Source organism: Cyclopterus lumpus, chromosome 1 (assembly GCF_009769545.1).
Source record: "Cyclopterus lumpus isolate fCycLum1 chromosome 1, fCycLum1.pri, whole genome shotgun sequence".
Taxonomy (NCBI): Eukaryota; Metazoa; Chordata; class Actinopteri; order Perciformes; family Cyclopteridae; genus Cyclopterus; species Cyclopterus lumpus.
The window spans coordinates 27,173,952-27,198,836 of NC_046966.1; the positions used below are offsets into that span (position 1 = coordinate 27,173,952).

At 42.2% G+C, this 24,885-nt stretch overlaps 1 protein-coding gene across 1 annotated transcript in view; it reads left to right on the top strand.

Moving 5' to 3' along the window:
• The first annotated feature begins 6,146 nt into the window (after positions 1–6,146).
• Positions 6,147–24,885, top strand: part of alg13 (ALG13 UDP-N-acetylglucosaminyltransferase subunit) — a 25,210-nt gene continuing 6,471 nt past the window's right edge. Inside the window, exons 1-13 of the mRNA XM_034544534.1 lie at positions 6,147–6,266; positions 6,691–6,774; positions 7,351–7,401; positions 7,481–7,527; positions 15,604–15,676; positions 15,885–15,966; positions 16,136–16,301; positions 16,401–16,464; positions 17,083–17,200; positions 17,322–17,386; positions 22,220–22,320; positions 22,407–22,492; positions 24,662–24,885. The exon at positions 24,662–24,885 is cut by the window's right edge and continues 41 nt beyond it. Of these exons, the coding sequence (XP_034400425.1) occupies positions 6,147–6,266; positions 6,691–6,774; positions 7,351–7,401; positions 7,481–7,527; positions 15,604–15,676; positions 15,885–15,966; positions 16,136–16,301; positions 16,401–16,464; positions 17,083–17,200; positions 17,322–17,386; positions 22,220–22,320; positions 22,407–22,492; positions 24,662–24,885 (1,281 nt within the window). The remainder of the gene's footprint in view (positions 6,267–6,690; positions 6,775–7,350; positions 7,402–7,480; positions 7,528–15,603; positions 15,677–15,884; positions 15,967–16,135; positions 16,302–16,400; positions 16,465–17,082; positions 17,201–17,321; positions 17,387–22,219; positions 22,321–22,406; positions 22,493–24,661) is intronic.

Genomic DNA, 24,885 nt, shown 5'->3' on the forward strand with positions numbered 1-24,885 from the left:
ACTCTGTACTCTATATATTACTTTGTACTCTATACATTACTCTGTACTCTATATATTACTCTGTACTCTATACATTACTTTGTACTCTATATATTATTCTGTACTCTATACATTACTCTGTACTCTATATATTACTTTGCACTCTATATATTACCTTGTACTCTATATATTACTTTGCACTCTATATATTACTTTGCACTCTATATATTACCTTGTACTCTATATATTACTTTGTACTCTATATATTACTTTGCACTCTATATATTACTTTGTATTCTATATATTACTTTGTACTCTATATATTACTTTGCACTCTATATATTACTTTGTACTTTATATATTACTTTGCACTCTATATATTACTTTGTACTTTATCTATTACTTTGTACTCTATATATTACTCTGTACTCTATACATTACTTTGTATTCTATACATTACTTTGTACTCTATATATTACTTTGTACTCTATACATTACTTTGTACTCTATATATTACTCTGTACTCTATATATTACTTTGTACTCTATACATTACTCTGTACTCTATATATTACTCTGTACTCTATACATTACTTTGTACTCTATATATTATTATGTACTCTATACATTACTCTGTACTCTATATATTACTTTGTACTCTATACATTACTCTGTACTCTATATATTATTCTGTACTCTATACATTACTCTGTACTCTATATATTACTTTGCACTCTATATATTACTTTGTACTCTATATATTACTTTGCACTCGATATATTACTTTGTACTCTATACATTACTTTGCACTCTATATATTACCTTGTACTCTATATATTACTTTGCACTCTATATATTACTTTGCACTCTATATATTACCTTGTACTCTATATATTACTTTGCACTCTATATATTACTTTGTATTCTATATATTACTTTGTACTCTATATATTACTTTGCACTCTATATATTACTTTGTACTTTATATATTACTTTGTACTCTATATATTACTCTGTACTCTATACATTACTTTGTACTCTATACATTACTTTGTACTCTATATATTACTTTGTACTCTATACATTACTTTGTACTCTATATATTACTTTGTACTCTATACATTACTTTGTACTCTATATATTACTCTGTACTCTATATATTACTTTGTACTCTATACATTACTCTGTACTCTATATATTACTCTGTACTCTATACATTACTTTGTACTCTATATATTATTCTGTACTCTATACATTACTCTGTACTCTATATATTACTTTGTACTCTATACATTACTCTGTACTCTATATATTATTCTGTACTCTATACATTACTTTGTACTCTATATATTACTCTGTACTCTATATATTACTTTGTACTCTATACATTACTCTGTACTCTATATATTACTCTGTACTCTATATATTACTCTGTACTCTATACATTACTTTGTACTCTATATATTACTTTGTACTCTATATATTACTCTGTACTCTATACATTACTCTGTACTCTATACATTACTTTGTACTCTATACATTACTTTGCACTCTATATATTACCTTGTACTCTATATATTACTTTGTACTCTATATATTACTTTGCACTCTATATATTACTTTGTACTCTATATATTACTTTGCACTCTATATATTACTTTGTACTCTATATATTACTTTGCACTCTATATATTACTTTGCACTCTATATATTACCTTGTACTCTATATATTACTTTGCACTCTATATATTACTTTGTATTCTATATATTACTTTGTACTCTATATATTACTTTGCACTCTATATATTACTTTGCACTCTATACATTACTTTGTACTCTATACATTACTTTGTACTCTATATATTACTTTGCACTCTATATATTACCTTGTACTCTATATATTACTTTGCACTCTATATATTACTTTGTACTCTATATATTACTTTGCACTCTATATATTACTCTGTACTCTATACATTACTCTGTACTCTATATATTACTCTGTACTCTATATCGTTCTGGCTCCATTCCTCTTCTCCATCTACACATCGGACTTCAAACACAACTCTGTTAACTGCCACCTGCAAAAGTTCTCTGACGACTCTGCGATCGTCGGCCTCATCTCGGCCGATGATGACAGGGAGTACAGGGAACTGAACCAGGACTTCTTAGGATGGTGCCAGCGGAACCGCCTCCAGATCAACTCCAGCAAGACCAAGGAGCTGGTGGTGGACTTCCGCCGGGGTAAACGCTCTCCTCCAACACCAGTGAGCATCCAGGGACTGGACATTGAGATCGTGAAGTCTTATGAGTACCTGGGTGTTCACTTGAACAATAAACTGGACTGGTCTGACCACGCTCATGCACTCTACAAGAAGGGACAGAGCAGACTCTTTCTGCTGAGGAGACTGAGGTCCTTTGGGGTGCAGGGAGCACTCCTGAAGACCTTCGACTCGGTGGTGGCATCAGCCATCTTTTATGGAGTGGTCTTCTGGTGCAGCGGCATCACAGCAGCTGACAGGAGGAGACTGGACAAACTGGTGGGGAAGGCCAGCAGCGTGCTGGGGTGTCCTCTGGATACTGTGGAGGTGGTGGGAGACAGGAGGATGATGGCCAAGCTATCGTCCCTGATGGACCACCCCTCCCACCCCATGCAGGGTACTCTGGCAGCGCTGCACAGCTCCTTCAGCCACCGGCTGATTCATCCCCGGTGTCTGGGGGAGAGGTACCGCAGGTCCTTTCTCCTTCAGCCACCGGCTGATTCACCCCCGGTGTCTGGGGGAGAGGTACCGCAGGTCCTTTCTCCTTCAGCCACCGGCTGATTCACCCCCGGTGTCTGGGGGAGAGGTACCGCAGGTCCTTTCTCCTTCAGCCACCGGCTGATTCACCCCCGGTGTCTGGGGGAGAGGTACCGCAGGTCCTTTCTCCTTCAGCCACCGGCTGATTCACCCCCGGTGTCTGGGGGAGAGGTACCGCAGGTCCTTTCTCCTTCAGCCACCGGCTGATTCACCCCCGGTGTCTGGGGGAGAGGTACCACAGGTCCTTTCTCCTTCAGCCACCGGCTGATTCATCCCCGGTGTCTGAGGGAGAGGTACCACATGTCCTTTCTCCTTCAGCCACCGGCTGATTCACCCCCGGTGTCTGGGGGAGAGGTACCGCAGGTCCTTTCTCCTTCAGCCACCGGCTGATTCACCCCCGGTGTCTGGGGGAGAGGTACCGCAGGTCCTTTCTCCTTCAGCCACCGGCTGATTCATCCCCGGTGTCTGGGGGAGAGGTACCGCAGGTCCTTTCTCCTTCAGCCACCGGCTGATTCATCCCCGGTGTCTGGGGGAGAGGTACCGCAGGTCCTTTCTCCTTCAGCCACCGGCTGATTCATCCCCGGTGTCTGGGGGAGAGGTACCGCAGGTCCTTTCTCCTTCAGCCACCGGCTGATTCATCCCCGGTGTCTGGGGGAGAGGTACCGCAGGTCCTTTCTCCTTCAGCCACCGGCTGATTCATCCCCGGTGTCTGGGGGAGAGGTACCGCAGGTCCTTTCTCCTTCAGCCACCGGCTGATTCATCCCCGGTGTCTGGGGGAGAGGTACCGCAGGTCCTTTCTCCTTCAGCCACCGGCTGATTCATCCCCGGTGTCTGGGGGAGAGGTACCGCAGGTCCTTTCTCCTTCAGCCACCGGCTGATTCATCCCCGGTGTCTGGGGGAGAGGTACCGCAGGTCCTTTCTCCTTTAGCCACCGGCTGATTCATCCCCGGTGTCTGGGGGAGAGGTACCGCAGGTCCTTTCTCCTTCAGCCACCGGCTGATTCATCCCCGGTGTCTGGGAGAGAGGTACCACAGGTCCTTTCTCCTTCAGCCACCGGCTGATTCATCCCCGGTGTCTGGGGGAGAAGTACCACAGGTCCTTTCTCCTTCAGCCACCGGCTGATTCATCCCCGGTGTCTGGGAGAGAGGTACCACAGGTCCTTTCTCCCCGCTGCTGTCAGGCTACACAACAAGCTGAGCTCCCAGTAGGCCACAAACACTTTCAACACTTTGGACTTCGCACTGAACAGCACTTTAGCCCAGTTGTGCAATACTAATACGTTTAAGTACTTTTTAATTTTTAAATTTATTTTATACACTTTATCCACTTTATTCTATTTCTACTCCGTCTGTATATATAATATTCTTCTTGTTTTTTACTCTTTTATCTTAATTCTGTTATTATACTACTTGTTTTACTTATTACTGTGAGCAATGCTGCTGTAATCCTGTAATTTCCCCACTGAGGGACTAATACAGGATTATTTTATTTTATCTTATCTTATTTTATATATTACTTTGTACTCTATATATTAATTTGTACTCTATATATTACTTTGTACTCTATATATTACTTTGTACTCTATATATTACCTTGTACTCTATATATTACTTTGTACTCTATATATTACTTTGTACTCTATACATTACTCTGTACTCTATATATTACCTTGTACTCTATATATTACCTTGTACTGAATTGACAATATTTTTCTAAAGAAACACAAAGGCACACTCGCTCACCCAATCACAAACATTGTGAATAACTCTCTCAGGCAATGTGTGTTCCCAAAAGGATGGAAATCAGCCATAGTAACGCCCATTTTTAAGTCAGGAGATTCAACCGATGTCTCTAATTATCAGCCGATTAGTATTCTTCCTGCTGTTTCCAAAATTGCTGAGAAATGTGTTGCAGAGCAACTTACTAAACATCTCAACAGCTCTCCATATCAGCTCCATCCTATGCAGTTTGGTTACAGGGCCAATCATTCGACTGAAACAGCCAACTGCTTCCTCTTAGAGAAAGTGAAGCTTAGAATGGATAAAAGGGGGGGGGGGGGGGGGGGGGTAGTAGCAGCATTTTTTCTTGACCTCAAGAAGGCTTTTGATACGGTTAATCACAAGACTCAGTAAGCCATTTCCACACAACTCAAACACAAAGTGAAAGAATTATGAAAATATCATAATCATCATTTTGTCAGGAGTCAGCCCACTCAGCATGTTTCCAGAGCTAGCGACCCGTAGCTCGGTGCTATCAGAAAAAGCCAGATATCAGAATCCTTCTGCACCAAAGCATCTCTGAGATATGAGCCAAAGAACACAGCAACATGAATCGATTTAGCGCTTACAGTCACAAATGTTGCTTATCTTTGGCTTTTAAAAAAAAAAAAAAAATCATTTTTCTTCTTCTGATCAACAAAGACTGCTATATTTGATGTATTGAACACCATAAGTAATATAAAAGTGCAATATATGGTTTGGTACATGAGAAAATTCAAATTGCTCAAATGCCCATTTCGCCTAATTTATCTGTACTAAAACCTCTAACTTTGTTCTGCTTTACTTTTTCAAAGTCACACTTTGCAGAGAGACTGATCACATATTGTGCTATGATCTCTGATGTGCTCTAATGTTTCTCTGCATCTTTCAAAGAGATAATCATCATGAAAGTGCTTTTTTTCTAGGCGAACCTGGAAATTCAACTTTTGCTGTCTTTCATCTTTATTTACTCTTAACCAGTAACATATATACTAATATGTACACATCTGAACAGAAGCCCACATGCGTTGCCTTTATTATAACACCAACATTATTCAAATAGCCTTTTTAGTTCGGGTATGATATTTCAAGCAGAAATAGCTTGGGGCTTAAAAGGTTAAAAACATCTGGCCGGGGACGGCAGATGGAAATTAGCCTCTCTGGCTAACTCTGGCTCACTTACAGTCCAACTGTTGATTAATGTGCATTGTCCCTGCAAAATAAATGAATACAATAAATAAATAAAAAATAAATTCATATATCTATATTTATTTTAATTTTATTTATATATTTATGTTTTACTTCAATGTTTCTCAATAAATTAAATATTTTATTATATCCTTTCATCTCATTTTATTATTTAACCAAAAATGAGGTCAGAAACTGTAAAGTTCCCTTTGCCTGCTGAGAAGTAAAACAAAGAGTGGATATCTCTGACCGTCTCTGGGTTCCTGAACGCCGCAGCAGTGCGGCACGCTCATCAGCCCTGATTCGACTCACCTGTCCGCGTGAAGGCGGCGGCTCGTGCAGCGGTGTCTGAACCGGAGCAGTGGACGGAGATACCGAGAGTACCGAGACCACCGAGACTACCGAGACCAGCGGAGCGCGTCGGGATGCAGAAAGGCCTGAAGAAGTACTTCGTCAACATGGACGAGTACCTGTGCAGTCTGGGCCTCTACCGGAAGATGGTGGCGCGAGACGCGTCCAGTCTGTTCAGAGCCGTTTCAGAACAGGTGAGCCGGACTGGAGCGGGCCTATAGATGTTCAGGGGTCAGCCTATTGGGGGTCGGGGGGTCAGCCTTTTGGGGTTCAGAGGTCAACCTATGGGGGTCAGGGGTCAGACTATAGAGGTTCAGGGGTCAGCCTATTGGGGGTCGGGGGTCAGCCTTTTGGGGTTCAGGGGTCAGCCTATTGGGGGTCGGGGGTCAGCCTTTTGGGGTTCAGGGGTCAGCCTATTGGGGGTCAGGGGTCAGCCTTTTGGGGTTCAGAGGTCAGCCTATGGGGGGGTCAGACTATAGGGGTTCAGGGGTCAGGCTATTGGGGGGGAGGGGCGGGGGGTCAGGAGTCAAACTATAGGGGTTAAGTGTGTGTGGAGAAACATGTTTGTGTTAAAGTGTGTGTGTGTGTGTGTGTGTGTGTGTGTGTGTGTGTGTGTAGTTGTATTACTCTCAGAACTACCATCAGAGGATCCGTCAGGACTGCGCCGACTTCATGAGAGCCAACAGATGCAACTTTGAACCGGTTAGTTGAAGGACACATATTAGCGAGGGGGTTAGTTAAGGACAGGAGTGGAGGGGGGTAGTTAAGGCCACTAACTAACGTGGGGGTTTAGTTAAGGACAGGAGTGGAGGGGGGTAGCTAAGGACACTAACTAACGTTTAGTTAAGGCCACTAACTAATGTGGGTAGTTAAGGACACTAGTGGGGTTTTAGTTAAGGACACTATTGAGAGAGGGGGGGGGGGGGGGTAGTTAAAGACACTAGCTAACCGGGGGGGGGGGGGGGGGGGGGTAGTTTAAAGGCACTAGCGGGGTGGTTCGTGGGGATATTAGTTAAGGACGCTAGTGGGGTGGTTGGTTAAGGACACTAGCAGGGTGATTAAGGACACTAGCAGGGTGATTAAGGACACTAGCAGGGTGATTAAGGACACTAGCAGGTTGGTAAAGGGCGCTGGTGGGGTGGTTGGTTAAGGACGCTAGCAGGGTGGTTAAGGACACTAGCAAGGGGGTTGGTTAAGGGCGCTGGTGGAGGGGTAGTTAACGGACACAACCCGGCTAGTTCACCAGGTTGATTTCAGTTTGTCTATTTTGTCTTTCAGTTTGTTGAAGGTTCATTTGAGAAATATCTGGAGCGCCTCGAGGACCCCAAGGTGAGCTGCTGTGACCTTTGACCCTTCAGTCTACAATGTGTAGCGGTGTGTGTGTGTGAAAGCAAGTGTGTGTTTTCAGGAAACTGTGGGTCAGGTGGAGATCAAGGCTCTGTCTCAGCTCTACAGGTGAGAATCACTCGGGTTCATCTGATTTAATTTACTGCAGACTACGTACTGCCTCATACATACCACAGACCGCATACTTCCTCATACATACTACAGACCGCATACTTCCTCATACATACTACAGACTACGTACTACATCATACATACCACAGACCGCATACTTCCTCATACATACCACAGACCGCATACTTCCTCATACATACCACAGACCGCATACTTCCTCATACATACTACAGACCGCATACTTCCTCATACATACTACAGACTACGTACTACATCATACATACCACAGACCGCATACTTCCTCATACATACTACAGACTGCATACTTCCTCATACATACCACAGACCGCATACTTCCTCATACATACCACAGACCGCATACTTCCTCATACATACCACAGACTGCATACTTCCTCATACATACTACAGACCGCATACTTCCTCATACATACTACAGACTACGTACTACATCATACATACCACAGACCGCATACTTCCTCATACATACTACAGACCGCATACTTCCTCATACATACCACAGACCCCGCATACTTCCTCATACATACCACAGACCGCATACTTCCTCATACATACCACAGACCGCATACTTCCTCATACATACCACAGACCGCATACTTCCTCATACATACTACAGACCGCATACTTCCTCATACATACTACAGACCGCATACTTCCTCATACATACCACAGACCGCATACTTCCTCATACATACTACAGACCGCATACTTCCTCATACATACCACAGACTGCATACTTCCTCATACATACCACAGACCGCATACTTCCTCATACATACTACAGACCGCATACTTCCTCATACATACTACAGACTACGTACTACATCATACATACCACAGACCGCATACTTCCTCATACATACCACAGACCGCATACTTCCTCATACATACTACAGACCGCATACTTCCTCATACATACCACAGACCGCATACTTCCTCATACATACCACAGACCGCATACTTCCTCATACATACTACAGACTACGTACTGCCTCATACATACTACAGACTACGTACTGCCTCATACAGACTACATAGTGCCTCATACATACTACAGACCGCATACTTCCTCATACATACCACAGACTACATACTTCCTCATACATACTACAGACTACATACTTCCTCATACATACTACAGACTACGTACTGCCTCATACATACCACATACTACATACTTCCTCATACATACCACAGACTACATACTGCCTCATACATACCACAGACTACATACTTCCTCATACATACCACAGACTACATACTTCCTCATACATACTACAGACTACGTACTGCCTCATACATACTACAGACCGCATACTTCCTCATACATACCACAGACCGCATACTTCCTCATACATACCACAGACTGCATACTTCCTCATACATACTACAGACCGCATACTTCCTCATACATACTACAGACTACGTACTACATCATACATACCACAGACCGCATACTTCCTCATACATACTACAGACCGCATACTTCCTCATACATACCACAGACCCCGCATACTTCCTCATACATACCACAGACCGCATACTTCCTCATACATACTACAGACCGCATACTTCCTCATACATACCACAGACCGCATACTTCCTCATACATACTACAGACCGCATACTTCCTCATACATACTACAGACCGCATACTTCCTCATACATACCACAGACCGCATACTTCCTCATACATACTACAGACCGCATACTTCCTCATACATACCAGACTGCATACTTCCTCATACATACCACAGACCGCATACTTCCTCATACATACTACAGACCGCATACTTCCTCATACATACTACAGACTACGTACTACATCATACATACCACAGACCGCATACTTCCTCATACATACCACAGACCGCATACTTCCTCATACATACTACAGACCGCATACTTCCTCATACATACCACAGACCGCATACTTCCTCATACATACCACAGACTACATACTTCCTCATACATACCACAGACCGCATACTTCCTCATACATACTACAGACTACGTACTGCCTCATACATACTACAGACTACGTACTGCCTCATACAGACTACATAGTGCCTCATACATACTACAGACCGCATACTTCCTCATACATACCACAGACTACATACTTCCTCATACATACCACAGACTACATACTTCCTCATACATACCACAGACTACATACTGCCTCATACATACCACAGACTACATACTTCCTCATACATACCACAGACTACATACTTCCTCATACATACTACAGACTACGTACTGCCTCATACATACTACAGACCGCATACTTCCTCATACATACCACAGACTACATACTTCCTCATATATACCACAGACTACATACTTCCTCATACATACCATAGACTACATACTTCCTCATACATACCACAGACTACATACTTCCTCATACATACTACAGACTACGTACTGCCTCATACATACCACAGACCGCATACTGCCTCATACATACCACAGACCGCATACTTCCTCATACATACTACAGACTACGTACTGCCTCATACATACCACAGACCGCATACTGCCTCATACATACCACAGACCGCATACTTCCTCATACATACTACAGACTACGTACTGCCTCATACATACCACAGACCGCATACTTCCTCATACATACTACAGACTACGTACTGCCTCATACATACTACAGACTACGTACTGCCTCATACATACCACAGACCGTATACTTCCTCATACATACTACATACTGCCTCCTGCAGACCACATACTGCAGACTACATAATGCAGACTGCAGACTACATACTTCCTTCCACAGACTGCCTTCAACATACTGCATGCCGCAGAATACAGATACTGAAGACTACAGATACTGAAGACTACAGACTACAAACGGTATACTACAGCCACAGACTACATACTACCGATATTGCAGACTACAGATACTGCAGACTACCTACGTACTGCAGACTATTTACTGCAGATACTACAGACTACATACTGCATACTACATACTGCCTCCTACATGATGCAGACTACATACTGCCTCCTACATATTTCAGACTGCAGACTACATACTGCCACAGACATGGACTGCATACTACAGACTGCATACTACATACTATCGATACTACATACTACAGGTACTGCATACTACGGACACAGACTACATACTGCAGACTACATACTACAGGTACTGCAGACTACAGGTGCTTCAGACTACAGGTGCTGCAGATTACATTCTACAGATACTGCAGACTACAGATACTGCAGACTACAGATACTGCAGACTACAGATACTGCAGACTACATACTACAGATACTGCAGCCTACAGATACTGCAGACTACAGATACTACAGATACTGCAGACTACAGATACTACAGATACTGCAGACTACAGATACTGCAGACTACAGATACTGCAGACACTGCATACTACAGATACTGCAGACACTGCATACTACAGATACTGCAGACACTGCATACTACAGGTACTGCATACTACAGGTGCTGCATACTACAGGTACTGCAGACTACAGGTACTGCAGACTACATACTACAGGTACTGCATACTACAGATACTGCAGACTACAGATACTGCAGAGACTGCAGGTACTGCAGACTGCAGAGACTGCAGGTACTGCAGACTGCAGAGACTGCAGGTACTGCAGACTGCAGAGACTGCAGGTACTGCAGACTGCAGAGACTGCAGGTACTGCATACTACAGATACTGCATACTACAGATACTGCATACTACAGATACTGCAGACTACAGATACTGCATACTACAGATACTGCATACTACAGGTACTGCATACTACAGGTACTGCATACTACAGGTACTGCAGACTACAGGTACTGCAGACTACAGGTACTGCAGACTACAGGTACTGCAGACTACAGGTACTGCAGACTACAGATACTGCAGACTACAGATACTGCAGACTACAGGTACTGCAGACTACAGGTACTGCAGACTACATACTACAGATACTGCATACTACAGGTACTGCAGACTACAGATACTGCAGACTGCATACTACAGATACTGCATACTACAGGTACTGCAGACTACATACTACAGATACTGCAGACTACATACTACAGATACTGCAGACTACAGATACTGCAGACTACATACTACAGATACTGCAGACTACATACTACAGATACTGCAGACTACAGATACTGCAGACTGCATACTACAGATACTGCAGACTACAGATACTGCAGACTACATAATACAGGTACTGCAAACTACATACTACAGATATTGCATACTACAGGTACTGCAGACTACAGATACTGCAGACTGCATACTACAGATACTGCAGACTACAGATACTGCAGACTACATAATACAGGTACTGCAGACTACAGGTACTGCAGACTACATACTACAGATACTGCATACTACAGGTACTGCAGACTACATACTACAGATACTGCAGATACTATATACTGCAGACAAGAAACTACAGGTACTGCAGACTACAGGTATTGCAGACTACAGGTATTGCAGGCTACATACTACAGATATTGCATACTACAGGTACTGCAGACTACATACTACAGATACTGCAGATACTATATACTGCAGACAAGAAACTACAGGTACTGCAGACTACAGGTATTGCAGGCTACATACTACAGATATTGCATACTACAGGTACTGCAGACTACATACTACAGGTATTGCAGACTACATGCTACAGATACTATATACTGCAGACTACAGGTACTGCAGACTACATACTACAGATACTGCATACTACAGGTATTGCAGACTACATACTACAGATACTATATACTGCATACTACAGGTATTGCAGACTACATACTACAGATAATATATACTGCAGACTACAGGTACTGCAGACTACATACTACAGATACTATATACTGCATACTACAGGTATTGCAGACTACATACTACAGATAATATATACTACAGGTACTGCAGACTGCATACTACAGATACTGCATACTACAGATACTGCATACTACAGATACTGCATACTACAGGTACTGCAGACTACAGGTACTGCAGACTGCATACTACAGATACTGCATACTACAGATACTGCATACTACAGGTACTGCAGACTACATACTACAGGTATTGCAGACTACATGCTACAGATACTATATACTGCAGACTACAGGTACTGCAGACTACATACTACAGATACTGCATACTACAGGTATTGCAGACTACATACTACAGATACTATATACTGCATACTACAGGTATTGCAGACTACATACTACAGATAATATATACTGCAGACTACAGGTACTGCAGACTACATACTACAGATACTATATACTGCATACTACAGGTATTGCAGACTACATACTACAGATAATATATACTACAGGTACTGCAGACTGCATACTACAGATACTGCATACTACAGATACTGCATACTACAGATACTGCATACTACAGATACTGCATACTACAGGTACTGCAGACTACAGGTACTGCAGACTGCATACTACAGATACTGCATACTACAGATACTGCATACTACAGATACTGCATACTACAGGTACTGCAGACTACATACTACAGATACTGCATACTACAGGTACTGCAGACTACATACTACAGATACTGCAGACTGCATACTACAGATACTGCATACTACAGGTACTGCAGACTACATACTACAGATACTGCAGACTACATACTACAGATACTGCATACTACAGATACTGCAGACTACAGATACTGCAGACTACAGATACTGCAGACTACATAATACAGGTACTGCAGACTACATACTACAGATATTGCATACTACAGGTACTGCAGACTACAGATACTGCAGACTGCATACTACAGATACTGCAGACTACAGATACTGCAGACTACATAATACAGGTACTGCAGACTACAGGTACTGCAGACTACAGATACTGCATACTGCAGACTGCATACTACAGATACTGCAGACTACAGATACTGCAGACTACATAATACAGGTACTGCAGACTACAGGTACTGCAGACTACATACTACAGATACTGCATACTACAGGTACTGCAGACTACATACTACAGATACTGCAGATACTATATACTGCAGACAAGAAACTACAGGTACTGCAGACTACAGGTATTGCAGACTACAGGTATTGCAGGCTACATACTACAGATATTGCATACTACAGGTACTGCAGACTACATACTACAGATACTGCAGATACTATATACTGCAGACAAGAAACTACAGGTACTGCAGACTACAGGTATTGCAGGCTACATACTACAGATATTGCATACTACAGGTACTGCAGACTACATACTACAGGTATTGCAGACTACATGCTACAGATACTATATACTGCAGACTACAGGTATTGCAGACTACATACTACAGATACTGCATACTACAGGTATTGCAGACTACATACTACAGATACTATATACTGCAGACTACAGGTACTGCAGACTACATACTACAGATACTGCATACTACAGGTACTGCAGACTACATACTACAGATACTATATACTGCAGACTACAGGTATTGCAGACTACATACTACAGATACTGCATACTACAGGTATTGCAGACTACATACTACAGATACTATATACTGCAGACTACAGGTACTGCAGACTACATACTACAGATATTGCATACTACAGGTACTGCAGACTACATACTACAGATACTATATACTGCAGACTACAGACTACAGATATTGCATACTACAGGTACTGCAGACTACATACTACAGATACTATATACTGCAGACTACAGATACTGCAGACTACATACTACAGATACTGCATACTACAGGTATTGCAGACTACATACTACATATACTATATACTGCATACTACATGTATTGCAGACTACATACTACAGATATTGCATACTACAGGTACTGCAGACTACATACTACAAATACTATATACTGCATACTACAGGTATTGCAGACTACATACTACAGATAATATATACTGCAGACTACAGGTACTGCAGACTACATACTATATACTGCATACTACAGGTATTGCAGATTACATACTACAGATAATATATACTGCAGACTACAGGTATTGCAGGCTACATACTACAGATAATATATACTGCAGACTACAGGTACTGCAGACTACATACTATATACTGCATACTACAGGTATTGCAGACTACATACTACAGATAATATATACTGCAGACTACAGGTATTGCAGACTACATACTACAGATATTGCATACTACAGGTACTGCAGACTACATACTACAGATACTATATACTGCATACTACAGGTATTGCAGACTACATACTACAGATAATATATACTGCAGACTACAGGTACTGCAGACTACATACTATATACTGCATACTACAGGTATTGCAGGCTACATACTACAGATACTATATACTGCAGACTACAGGTACTGCAGACTACATACTACAGATACTATATACTGCAGACTACAGATATTGCATACTACAGGTACTGCAGACTACATACTACAGATACTATATACTGCAGACTACAGGTATTGCAGACTACATACTACAGATATTGCATACTACAGGTACTGCAGACTACAGGTACTGCAGACTACAGGTATTGCAGACTACATACTACAGATATTGCATACTACAGGTACTGCAGACTACAGGTACTGCAGACTACAGGTATTGCAGACTACATACTACAGATATTGCATACTACAGGTATTGCAGACTACATACTACAGATACTGCATACTACAGGTACTGCAGACTACATACTACAGATACTGCAGACTGCATACTACAGATACTGCATACTACAGGTATTGCAGACTACATACTACAGATATTGCATACTACAGGTATTGCAGACTACATACTACAGATACTGCATACTACAGGTATTGCAGACTACATACTACAGATATTGCATACTACAGGTAGTGCAGACTACATACTACAGATACTGCATACTACAGGTACTGCAGACTACATACTACAGATACTATATACTGTAGACTAGAGACTACAGTCTGTAGTACAAATATGTGTTTTTTGGGTGTGCAGGCATTGTTTCCTGATCTACCGTTACCCGGGGAAACCAGCGACGGTGATCTCAGAGGATGACTTTGTTGACAAGGTAAAGACGTTTGTTGTTGTTTAGGCAATATGGAACAAAAGTCATATCTCAGTATTTTGTTCAGTTGTAAGAGGTTTTAAAACCGATATATCATATGACCTGGCTGTGGCCCGTATGGATCAGTTAATGGAAGATTGCTCTAATTAATAAGTTCACACAATCATGTTGATTACTCATCTAAAGTTGTAATTGTCTCTTTGTTGCCTAGGTGACGCTGTGTTGCTCCATCAATGGTCACTATGACATTGTTTACCCGAGGACTTACCCCGTCTCTGCTGCCCTCTGTCAGTGTGAGTACTGGTCACTGTTTGGTGGGTCAGAGTGATCGACGGCTTTAAAGGGACAGTACAACATTTCACTATCGGGGTCACTGGGTGTGCGTGAATATAGTGTGTGTAGAATTTGTCTGTAAATGTGAATATGTTGTGTATAATTTGTGTGTAAATAGTGTGTGTTTAGCTCTTTTCTATGAGCTGCTCTACACTCAAGTGTTTGGGTTTGAGGAGGCCGAGCTCTGTCAGGCCATGGAGGCCTTCCGGGTCGGAGGTCGTCGCTATAGAAACAGCCCATCAGTGTGTAGTGATGTCGACTTTGGCTACGACACACCAGAGGACCGCTGTCACAGGTACACACTGTTTACTGAGTCAGTCTCTTCATCGCTTCTGTTTGCTCACCTGTCCAGTGACATCATGTTGTACTCGGATGTGTTTGTTTTGTTCTACAGGGAGGAGACGGAGTCGGGTGGAGCTTCTGACGATAAACAGCGTGCTGTGACAGCCGAGACTAAGGTGAGGGGGGGGGGGGGGACTGGTGGTAATGTCATGTAACCATATCGCAGGTTATTGTGGTTAGCGTTTTAATCACCTTTTCTTCTGCAGTGTTTTATTGTCACTGAGTAGCTGTTTGTGTATTTAATGCTCAGTCACAAGTCAGAGATGTAATTCTTTCGTTCTTTTATTGTTAGCGTTTCACCAAAATGAATGAATAGGACCAGTCATATTTCATCACAGTCCAGACTCAAACAACCGATCAGATGCCTGCTGGATCAATAGAGAGGAAGTTCAAATTGAGTTGAATTATTTGTATATTCTGTCTCAAGGTTAGGGGTTACGAGTCCTGATGGTCACCTCTAAATCTGACTGATCCTCTAATAAACTATAGTTGTGGTCTAAAGACAAATAAATGTTCCATTTCAAAGCCAGAACAAGTTTTCTGTTCACTCTGACAGAAGCCAATCAAGTCTATTGATGAGATAAAGTACTGAGGTTATCATTGTCAATGACAACATGAATATCAAAACCACCTACAATAATGCCTTCAACTTGATAAGAACTCTGACCTGAGTACACAATAACAAAATGCATGTTTTATTATCTAATCCTGACCCGTTGTTTTTTATTGGTCAGCCTCCAGCAGAAGCCCCGCCCCCTTCCAGACTGTCCCTTCCTTATAAGGTCATGAAGTCCTTGGATGGAGAAGCGTACCGAAACCTGGAGTTTGACGTGTGGCAGGACACCTGTAAAGGTATGAGTCCTGGAGAGGAACCTCACACATTCCTGTTTTATATTTACTTACCATGATTAACTCGGTAACGCAATATTATTATTATTATTGTTATTATCATTAATCAATGTTTATCTGACAGAGATGCAGAAGACGGACTACATGGTGTTTGCAGGGAGGCAGTATTTCCTGGGAGACAAGTGTCAGGTAAAAATAATATTCAAGATCAGTAGTGCTGTAGTGCTGCCACTGGTACCACTGTAGTGCTGGTACCACTGTAGTGCTGGTACCACTGTAGTGCTGCTGCTGGTAGTGCTGTAGTGCTGCCTCTGTACTACTGTAGTGCTGCTGCTAGTAGTGCTGTAGTATGTAGTAGTGCTGCCTCTGTAGTATGTAGTAGTGCTGTAGTAGTGCTGTAGTAGTATGTAGTAGTGCTGTAGTATGTAGTAGTGCTGTAGTATGTAGTAGTGTTGTAGTATGTAGTAGTGCTGTAGTATGTAGTAGTGCTGTAGTATGTAGTAGTGCTGCCTCTGTAGTGCTGTAGTATGTAGTAGTGCTGTAGTATGTAGTAGTATGTAGTAGTGCTGTAGTATGTAGTAGTGCTGCCTCTGTAGTGCTGTAGTAGCGCTGTAGTATGTAGTAGTGCTGTAGTATGTAGTAGTGCTGTAGTATGTAGTAGTGCTGTAGTATGTAGTAGTGCTGCCTCTGTAGTGCTGTAGTAGCGCTGTAGTATGTAGTAGTGCTGCCTCTGTAGTATGTAGTAGTGTGTAGTAGTGCTGTAGTATGTAGTAGTGCTGTACTGTGTAGTAGTGCTGTAGTATGTAGTAGTGTTGTAGTATGTAGTAGTGTTGTAGTATGTAGTAGTGTTGTAGTATGTAGTAGTGCTGTAGTATGTAGTAGTGCTGTAGTATGTAGTAGTGCTGCCTCTGTAGTATGTAGTAGTGCTGTAGTATGTAGTAGTGCTGTAGTATGTAGTAGTGCTGCCTCTGTAGTGCTGTAGTATGTAGTAGTGCTGTAGTATGTAGTAGTGCTGCCTCTGTAGTGCTGTAGTATGTTGTAGTGCTGTAGTAGTGCTGTAGTATGTAGTAGTGCTGCCTCTGTAGTGCTGTAGTATGTAGTGCTGTAGTAGTGCTGTAGTATGTAGTAGTGCTGCCTCTGTAGTGCTGTAGTATGTAGTAGTGCTGTAGTATGTAGTAGTGCTGTAGTATGTAGTAGTGCTGCCTCTGTAGTGCTGTAGTATGTAGTAGTGCTGTAGTATGTAGTAGTGCTGTAGTATGTAGTAGTGCTGCCTCTGTAGTGCTGTAGTGTGTAGTAGTGCTGTAGTATGTAGTAGTGCTGTAGTATGTAGTAGTGCTGCCTCTGTAGTATGTAGTAGTGCTGTAGTATGTAGTAGTGCTGTAGTATGTAGTAGTGCTGTAGTATGTAGTGCTGTAGTATGTAGTAGTGCTGTAGTATGTAGTAGTGCTGCCTCTGTAGTATGTAGTAGTGCTGCCTCTGTAGTATGTAGTAGTGCTGTAGTATGTAGTAGTGCTGTAGTATGTAGTAGTGCTGTAGTATGTAGTAGTGCTGTAGTATGTAGTAGTGCTGTAGTATGTAGTAGCGCTGTAGTATGTAGTAGCGCTGTAGTATGTAGTAGTGCTGTAGTGCTGTAGTATGTAGTGCTGTAGTATGTAGTAGTGCTGCCTCTGTAGCGCTGTAGTATGTAGTAGCGCTGTAGTATGTAGTAGCGCTGTAGTATGTAGTAGCGCTGTAGTATGTAGTGCTGTAGTATGTAGTAGTGCTGCCTCTGTAGCGCTGTAGTATGTAGTAGCGCTGTAGTATGTAGTAGCGCTGTAGTATGTAGTAGCGCTGTAGTATGTAGTAGCGCTGTAGTATGTAGTAGCGCTGTAGTATGTAGTAGCGCTGTAGTATGTAGTAGTGCTGCCTCTGTAGTGCTGTAGTATGTAGTAGTGCTGCCTCTGTAGTGCTGTAGTATGTAGTAGTGCTGCCGCTGTAGTATGTAGTAGTATGTAGTAGTGCTGTAGTATGTAGTAGTGCTGCCGCTGTAGTATGTAGTAGTGCTGTAGTATGTAGTAGTGCTGTAGTATGTAGTAGTGCTGTAGTATGTAGTAGTGCTGTAGTATGTAGTAGTGCTGCCTCTGTAGCGCTGTAGTATGTAGTAGCGCTGTAGTATGTAGTGCTGTAGTAGTGCTGTAGTATGTAGTAGTGCTGTAGTATGTAGTAGCGCTGTAGTATGTAGTAGTGCTGTAGTATGTAGTAGTGCTGTAGTATGTAGTAGTGCTGCCTCTGTAGTGCTGTAGTATGTAGTAGTGCTGTAGTATGTAGTAGTGCTGTAGTATGTAGTAGCGCTGTAGTATGTAGTAGCGCTGCCTCTGTAGTGCTGTAGTATGTAGTAGTGCTGTAGTATGTAGTAGTGCTGTAGTATGTAGTAGTGCTGTAGTATGTAGTAGTGCTGTAGTATGTAGTAGTGCTGCCTCTGTAGTGCTGTAGTATGTAGTAGTGCTGCCGCTGTAGTATGTAGTAGTATGTAGTAGTGCTGTAGTATGTAGTAGTGCTGCCGCTGTAGTATGTAGTAGTGCTGTAGTATGTAGTAGTGCTGTAGTATGTAGTAGTGCTGTAGTATGTAGTAGTGCTGTAGTATGTAGTAGTGCTGCCTCTGTAGCGCTGTAGTATGTAGTAGCGCTGTAGTATGTAGTGCTGTAGTAGTGCTGTAGTATGTAGTAGTGCTGTAGTATGTAGTAGCGCTGTAGTATGTAGTAGTGCTGTAGTATGTAGTAGTGCTGTAGTATGTAGTAGTGCTGCCTCTGTAGTGCTGTAGTATGTAGTAGTGCTGTAGTATGTAGTAGTGCTGTAGTATGTAGTAGCGCTGTAGTATGTAGTAGCGCTGCCTCTGTAGTGCTGTAGTATGTAGTAGTGCTGTAGTATGTAGTAGTGCTGTAGTATGTAGTAGTGCTGTAGTATGTAGTAGTGCTGTAGTATGTAGTAGTGCTGCCTCTGTAGTGCTGTAGTATGTAGTAGTGCTGTAGTATGTAGTAGTGCTGCCTCTGTAGTGCTGTAGTATGTTGTAGTGCTGTAGTAGTGCTGTAGTATGTAGTAGTGCTGCCTCTGTAGTGCTGTAGTATGTAGTGCTGTAGTAGTGCTGTAGTATGTAGTAGTGCTGCCTCTGTAGTGCTGTAGTATGTAGTAGTGCTGTAGTATGTAGTAGTGCTGTAGTATGTAGTAGTGCTGCCTCTGTAGTGCTGTAGTATGTAGTAGTGCTGTAGTATGTAGTAGTGCTGTAGTATGTAGTAGTGCTGCCTCTGTAGTGCTGTAGTGTGTAGTAGTGCTGTAGTATGTAGTAGTGCTGTAGTATGTAGTAGTGCTGCCTCTGTAGTATGTAGTAGTGCTGTAGTATGTAGTAGTGCTGTAGTATGTAGTAGTGCTGTAGTATGTAGTGCTGTAGTATGTAGTAGTGCTGTAGTATGTAGTAGTGCTGCCTCTGTAGTATGTAGTAGTGCTGCCTCTGTAGTATGTAGTAGTGCTGTAGTATGTAGTAGTGCTGTAGTATGTAGTAGTGCTGTAGTATGTAGTAGTGCTGTAGTATGTAGTAGCGCTGTAGTATGTAGTAGCGCTGTAGTATGTAGTAGTGCTGTAGTATGTAGTGCTGTAGTATGTAGTAGTGCTGCCTCTGTAGCGCTGTAGTATGTAGTAGCGCTGTAGTATGTAGTAGCGCTGTAGTATGTAGTAGCGCTGTAGTATGTAGTGCTGTAGTATGTAGTAGTGCTGCCTCTGTAGCGCTGTAGTATGTAGTAGCGCTGTAGTATGTAGTAGCGCTGTAGTATGTAGTAGCGCTGTAGTATGTAGTAGCGCTGTAGTATGTAGTAGCGCTGTAGTATGTAGTAGCGCTGTAGTATGTAGTAGTGCTGCCTCTGTAGTGCTGTAGTATGTAGTAGTGCTGCCTCTGTAGTGCTGTAGTATGTAGTAGTGCTGCCGCTGTAGTATGTAGTAGTATGTAGTAGTGCTGTAGTATGTAGTAGTGCTGCCGCTGTAGTATGTAGTAGTGCTGTAGTATGTAGTAGTGCTGTAGTATGTAGTAGTGCTGTAGTATGTAGTAGTGCTGTAGTATGTAGTAGTGCTGCCTCTGTAGCGCTGTAGTATGTAGTAGCGCTGTAGTATGTAGTAGCGCTGTAGTATGTAGTGCTGTAGTAGTGCTGTAGTATGTAGTAGTGCTGTAGTATGTAGTAGCGCTGTAGTATGTAGTAGTGCTGTAGTATGTAGTAGTGCTGTAGTATGTAGTAGTGCTGCCTCTGTAGTGCTGTAGTATGTAGTAGTGCTGTAGTATGTAGTAGCGCTGTAGTATGTAGTAGCGCTGTAGTATGTAGTAGCGCTGCCTCTGTAGTGCTGTAGTATGTAGTAGTGCTGTAGTATGTAGTAGTGCTGTAGTATGTAGTAGTGCTGTAGTATGTAGTAGTGCTGCCTCTGTAGTGCTGTAGTATGTAGTAGTGCTGTAGTATGTAGTATGTAGTAGTGCTGTAGTATGTAGTAGTGCTGTAGTATGTAGTAGTGCTGTAGTATGCAGTAGTGTTGTAGTATGTAGTAGTGTTGTAGTATGCAGTAGTGTTGTAGTATGTAGTAGTGCTGTAGTATGTAGTAGTGCTGTAGTATGTAGTAGTGCTGTAGTATGTAGTAGTGCTGTAGTATGCAGTAGTGCTGTAGTATGTAGTAGTGCTGTAGTATGTAGTAGTGTTGTAGTATGTAGTAGTGTTGTAGTATGTAGTAGTGTTGTAGTATGTAGTAGTGCTGTAGTATGTAGTAGTGCTGTAGTATGTAGTAGTGCTGTAGTATGTAGTAGTGCTGCCTCTGTAGTGCTGTAGTATGTTGTACTGCTGCTGTAGTGCTGCCGCTGGTAGAATGTGTGCAGCTCCTCGGTACGGTGGCCTGTTTAGGACATCTGGCTTCTCATCAGTTTCCTTAGAAGCTGAAGACAAGATATTTATACTCGTAGTACTCAAGGATTCAATGTATCTGTAATCTTTTATACTTGTAACCTATCTGTCTCAGGTGCGTCTGGAGCCAAAGGGGAAGTACTACAACGCCTTCATCCAAGAAGTAGGAACCCACTCGTCTGCTGTCACCGTCTTCATCGAGGAGCTCGGAGAGAAGTAACACTCATTCATGTCCACGTGTCCTCATTCGTGTCCTCGTTCGTGTCATCATTCATTTCCTCATTCGTGTCCTTCTGTCTCAGACACCTGGTTCCTCTGACTGATCTGAAACCAGTCAATCCAGTTCCAGCCTGGAATGTTGCTGCTCCCATCAGGAAGGGAGACCTGGGTTTGTTCACTCCGAGGTCCACTTTGTGTCCCCCCCTCCAGATGTTTGGTCTAATACCTTCTGACTCTACAGTCTTCATGTATCTACAGTCTTCATGTATCTACAGTCTTCATGTCTCTACAGTCTTCATGTATCTACAGTCTTCATGTCTCTACAGTCTTCATGTCTCTACAGTCTTCATGTATCTACAGTCTTCATGTCTCTACAGTCTTCATGTCTCTACAGTCTTCATGTATCTACAGTCTTCATGTATCTACTGTCTTCATGTATCTACTGTCTTCATGTCTCTACAGTCTTCATGTATCTAGTCTTCATGTATCTACAGTTCATGTATCTACAGTCTTCATGTCTCTACTGTCTTCATGTCTCTACTGTATTCATGTCTCTACTGTCTTCATGTCTCTACTGTCTTCATGTCTCTACAGTCTTCATGTATCTAGTCTTCATGTATCTACAGTCTTCATGTCTCTACAGTTCATGTATCTACAGTCTTCATGTCTCTACTGTCTTCATGTCTCTACTGTCTTCATGTCTCTACAGTCTTCATGTATCTAGTCTTCATGTATCTACAGTCTTCATGTCTCTACAGTTCATGTATCTACAGTCTTCATGTCTCTACTGTCTTCATGTATCTACTGTCTTCATGTAGCTACAGTCTTCATGTATCTACTGTCTTCATGTCTCTACAGTCTTCATGTCTCTACAGTCTTCATGTATCTAGTCTTCATGTATCTACAGTTCATGTATCTACAGTCTTCATGTCTCTACTGTCTTCATGTCTCTACTGTATTCATGTCTCTACTGTCTTCATGTCTCTACTGTCTTCATGTCTCTACAGTCTTCATGTCTCTACAGTCTTCATGTATCTAGTCTTCATGTATCTACAGTCTTCATGTCTCTACAGTTCATGTATCTACAGTCTTCATGTCTCTACAGTCTTCATGTCTCTACTGTCTTCATGTATCTACTGTCTTCATGTATCTACTGTCTTCATGTATCTACTGTCTTCATGTATCTACAGTCTTCATGTATCTACAGTCTTCATGTATCTATAGTCTTCATGTATCTACAGTCTTCATGTCTCTACTGTCTTCATGTCTCTACTGTATTCATGTCTCTACTGTATTCATGTCTCTACTGTCTTCATGTCTCTACTGTCTTCATGTCTCTACAGTCTTCATGTATCTAGTCTTCATGTATCTACAGTCTTCATGTCTCTACAGTTCATGTCTCTACAGTTCATGTCTCTACAGTTCATGTATCTACAGTCTTCATGTCTCTACAGTCTTCATGTCTCTACTGTCTTCATGTCTCTACTGTCTTCATGTATCTACTGTCTTCATGTATCTACAGTCTTCATGTATCTACAGTCTTCATGTATCTACAGTCTTCATGTATCTATAGTCTTCATGTCTCTACAGTCTTCATGTATCTACTGTCTTCATGTATCTACTGTCTTCATGTATCTACTGTCTTCATGTATATATAGTCTTCATGTCTCTACAGTCTTCATGTATCTACAGTCTTCATGTATCTACAGTCTTCATGTCTCTACAGTCTTCATGTCTCTACAGTCTTCATGTCTCTACAGTTCATGTATCTACAGTCTTCATGTCTCTACAGTCTTCATGTCTCTACAGTCTTCATGTCTCTACTGTCTTCATGTAGCTACAGTCTTCATGTATCTACAGTCTTCATGTATCTACAGTCTTCATGTATCTACAGTCTTCATGTCTCTACAGTCTTCATGTCTCTACAGTCTTCATGTATCTACAGTCTTCATGTCTCTACAGTCTTCATGTATCTACAGTCTTCATGTATCTACAGTCTTCATGTCTCTACAGTTCATGTATCTACAGTCTTCATGTCTCTACTGTCTTCATGTATCTACTGTCTTCATGTATCTACAGTCTTCATGTCTCTACAGTCTTCATGTATCTACAGTCTTCATGTATCTACAGTCTTCATGTATCTACAGTCTTCATGTATCTACAGTCTTCATGTCTCTACAGTCTTCATGTCTCTACTGTCTTCATGTCTCTACTGTCTTCATGTCTCTACAGTCTTCATGTCTCTACAGTCTTCATGTCTCTACAGTCTTCATGTCTCTACAGTCTTCATGTCTCTACAGTCTTCATGTATCTACAGTCTTCATGTCTCTTCTGCCAGACTCGGACTCTCGTGGTCAGCGACATCATCACCGTCATCGGTACTTCAGGAAGTCTCGTGGCAGTAGCGGGATGAAGGGGGCGGAGCTTCTGATGCCGCCGCCGTCCTACGGAGGCCCGCCTCCCTCTGCCCTGCCCCCCCGCTTCCAGCCAGCAGGCCACCCCCGCCCACTCCCGCCCATGTCCCCAGGAGCCATGACTTACGATCCCTACGCCCCCCCACAC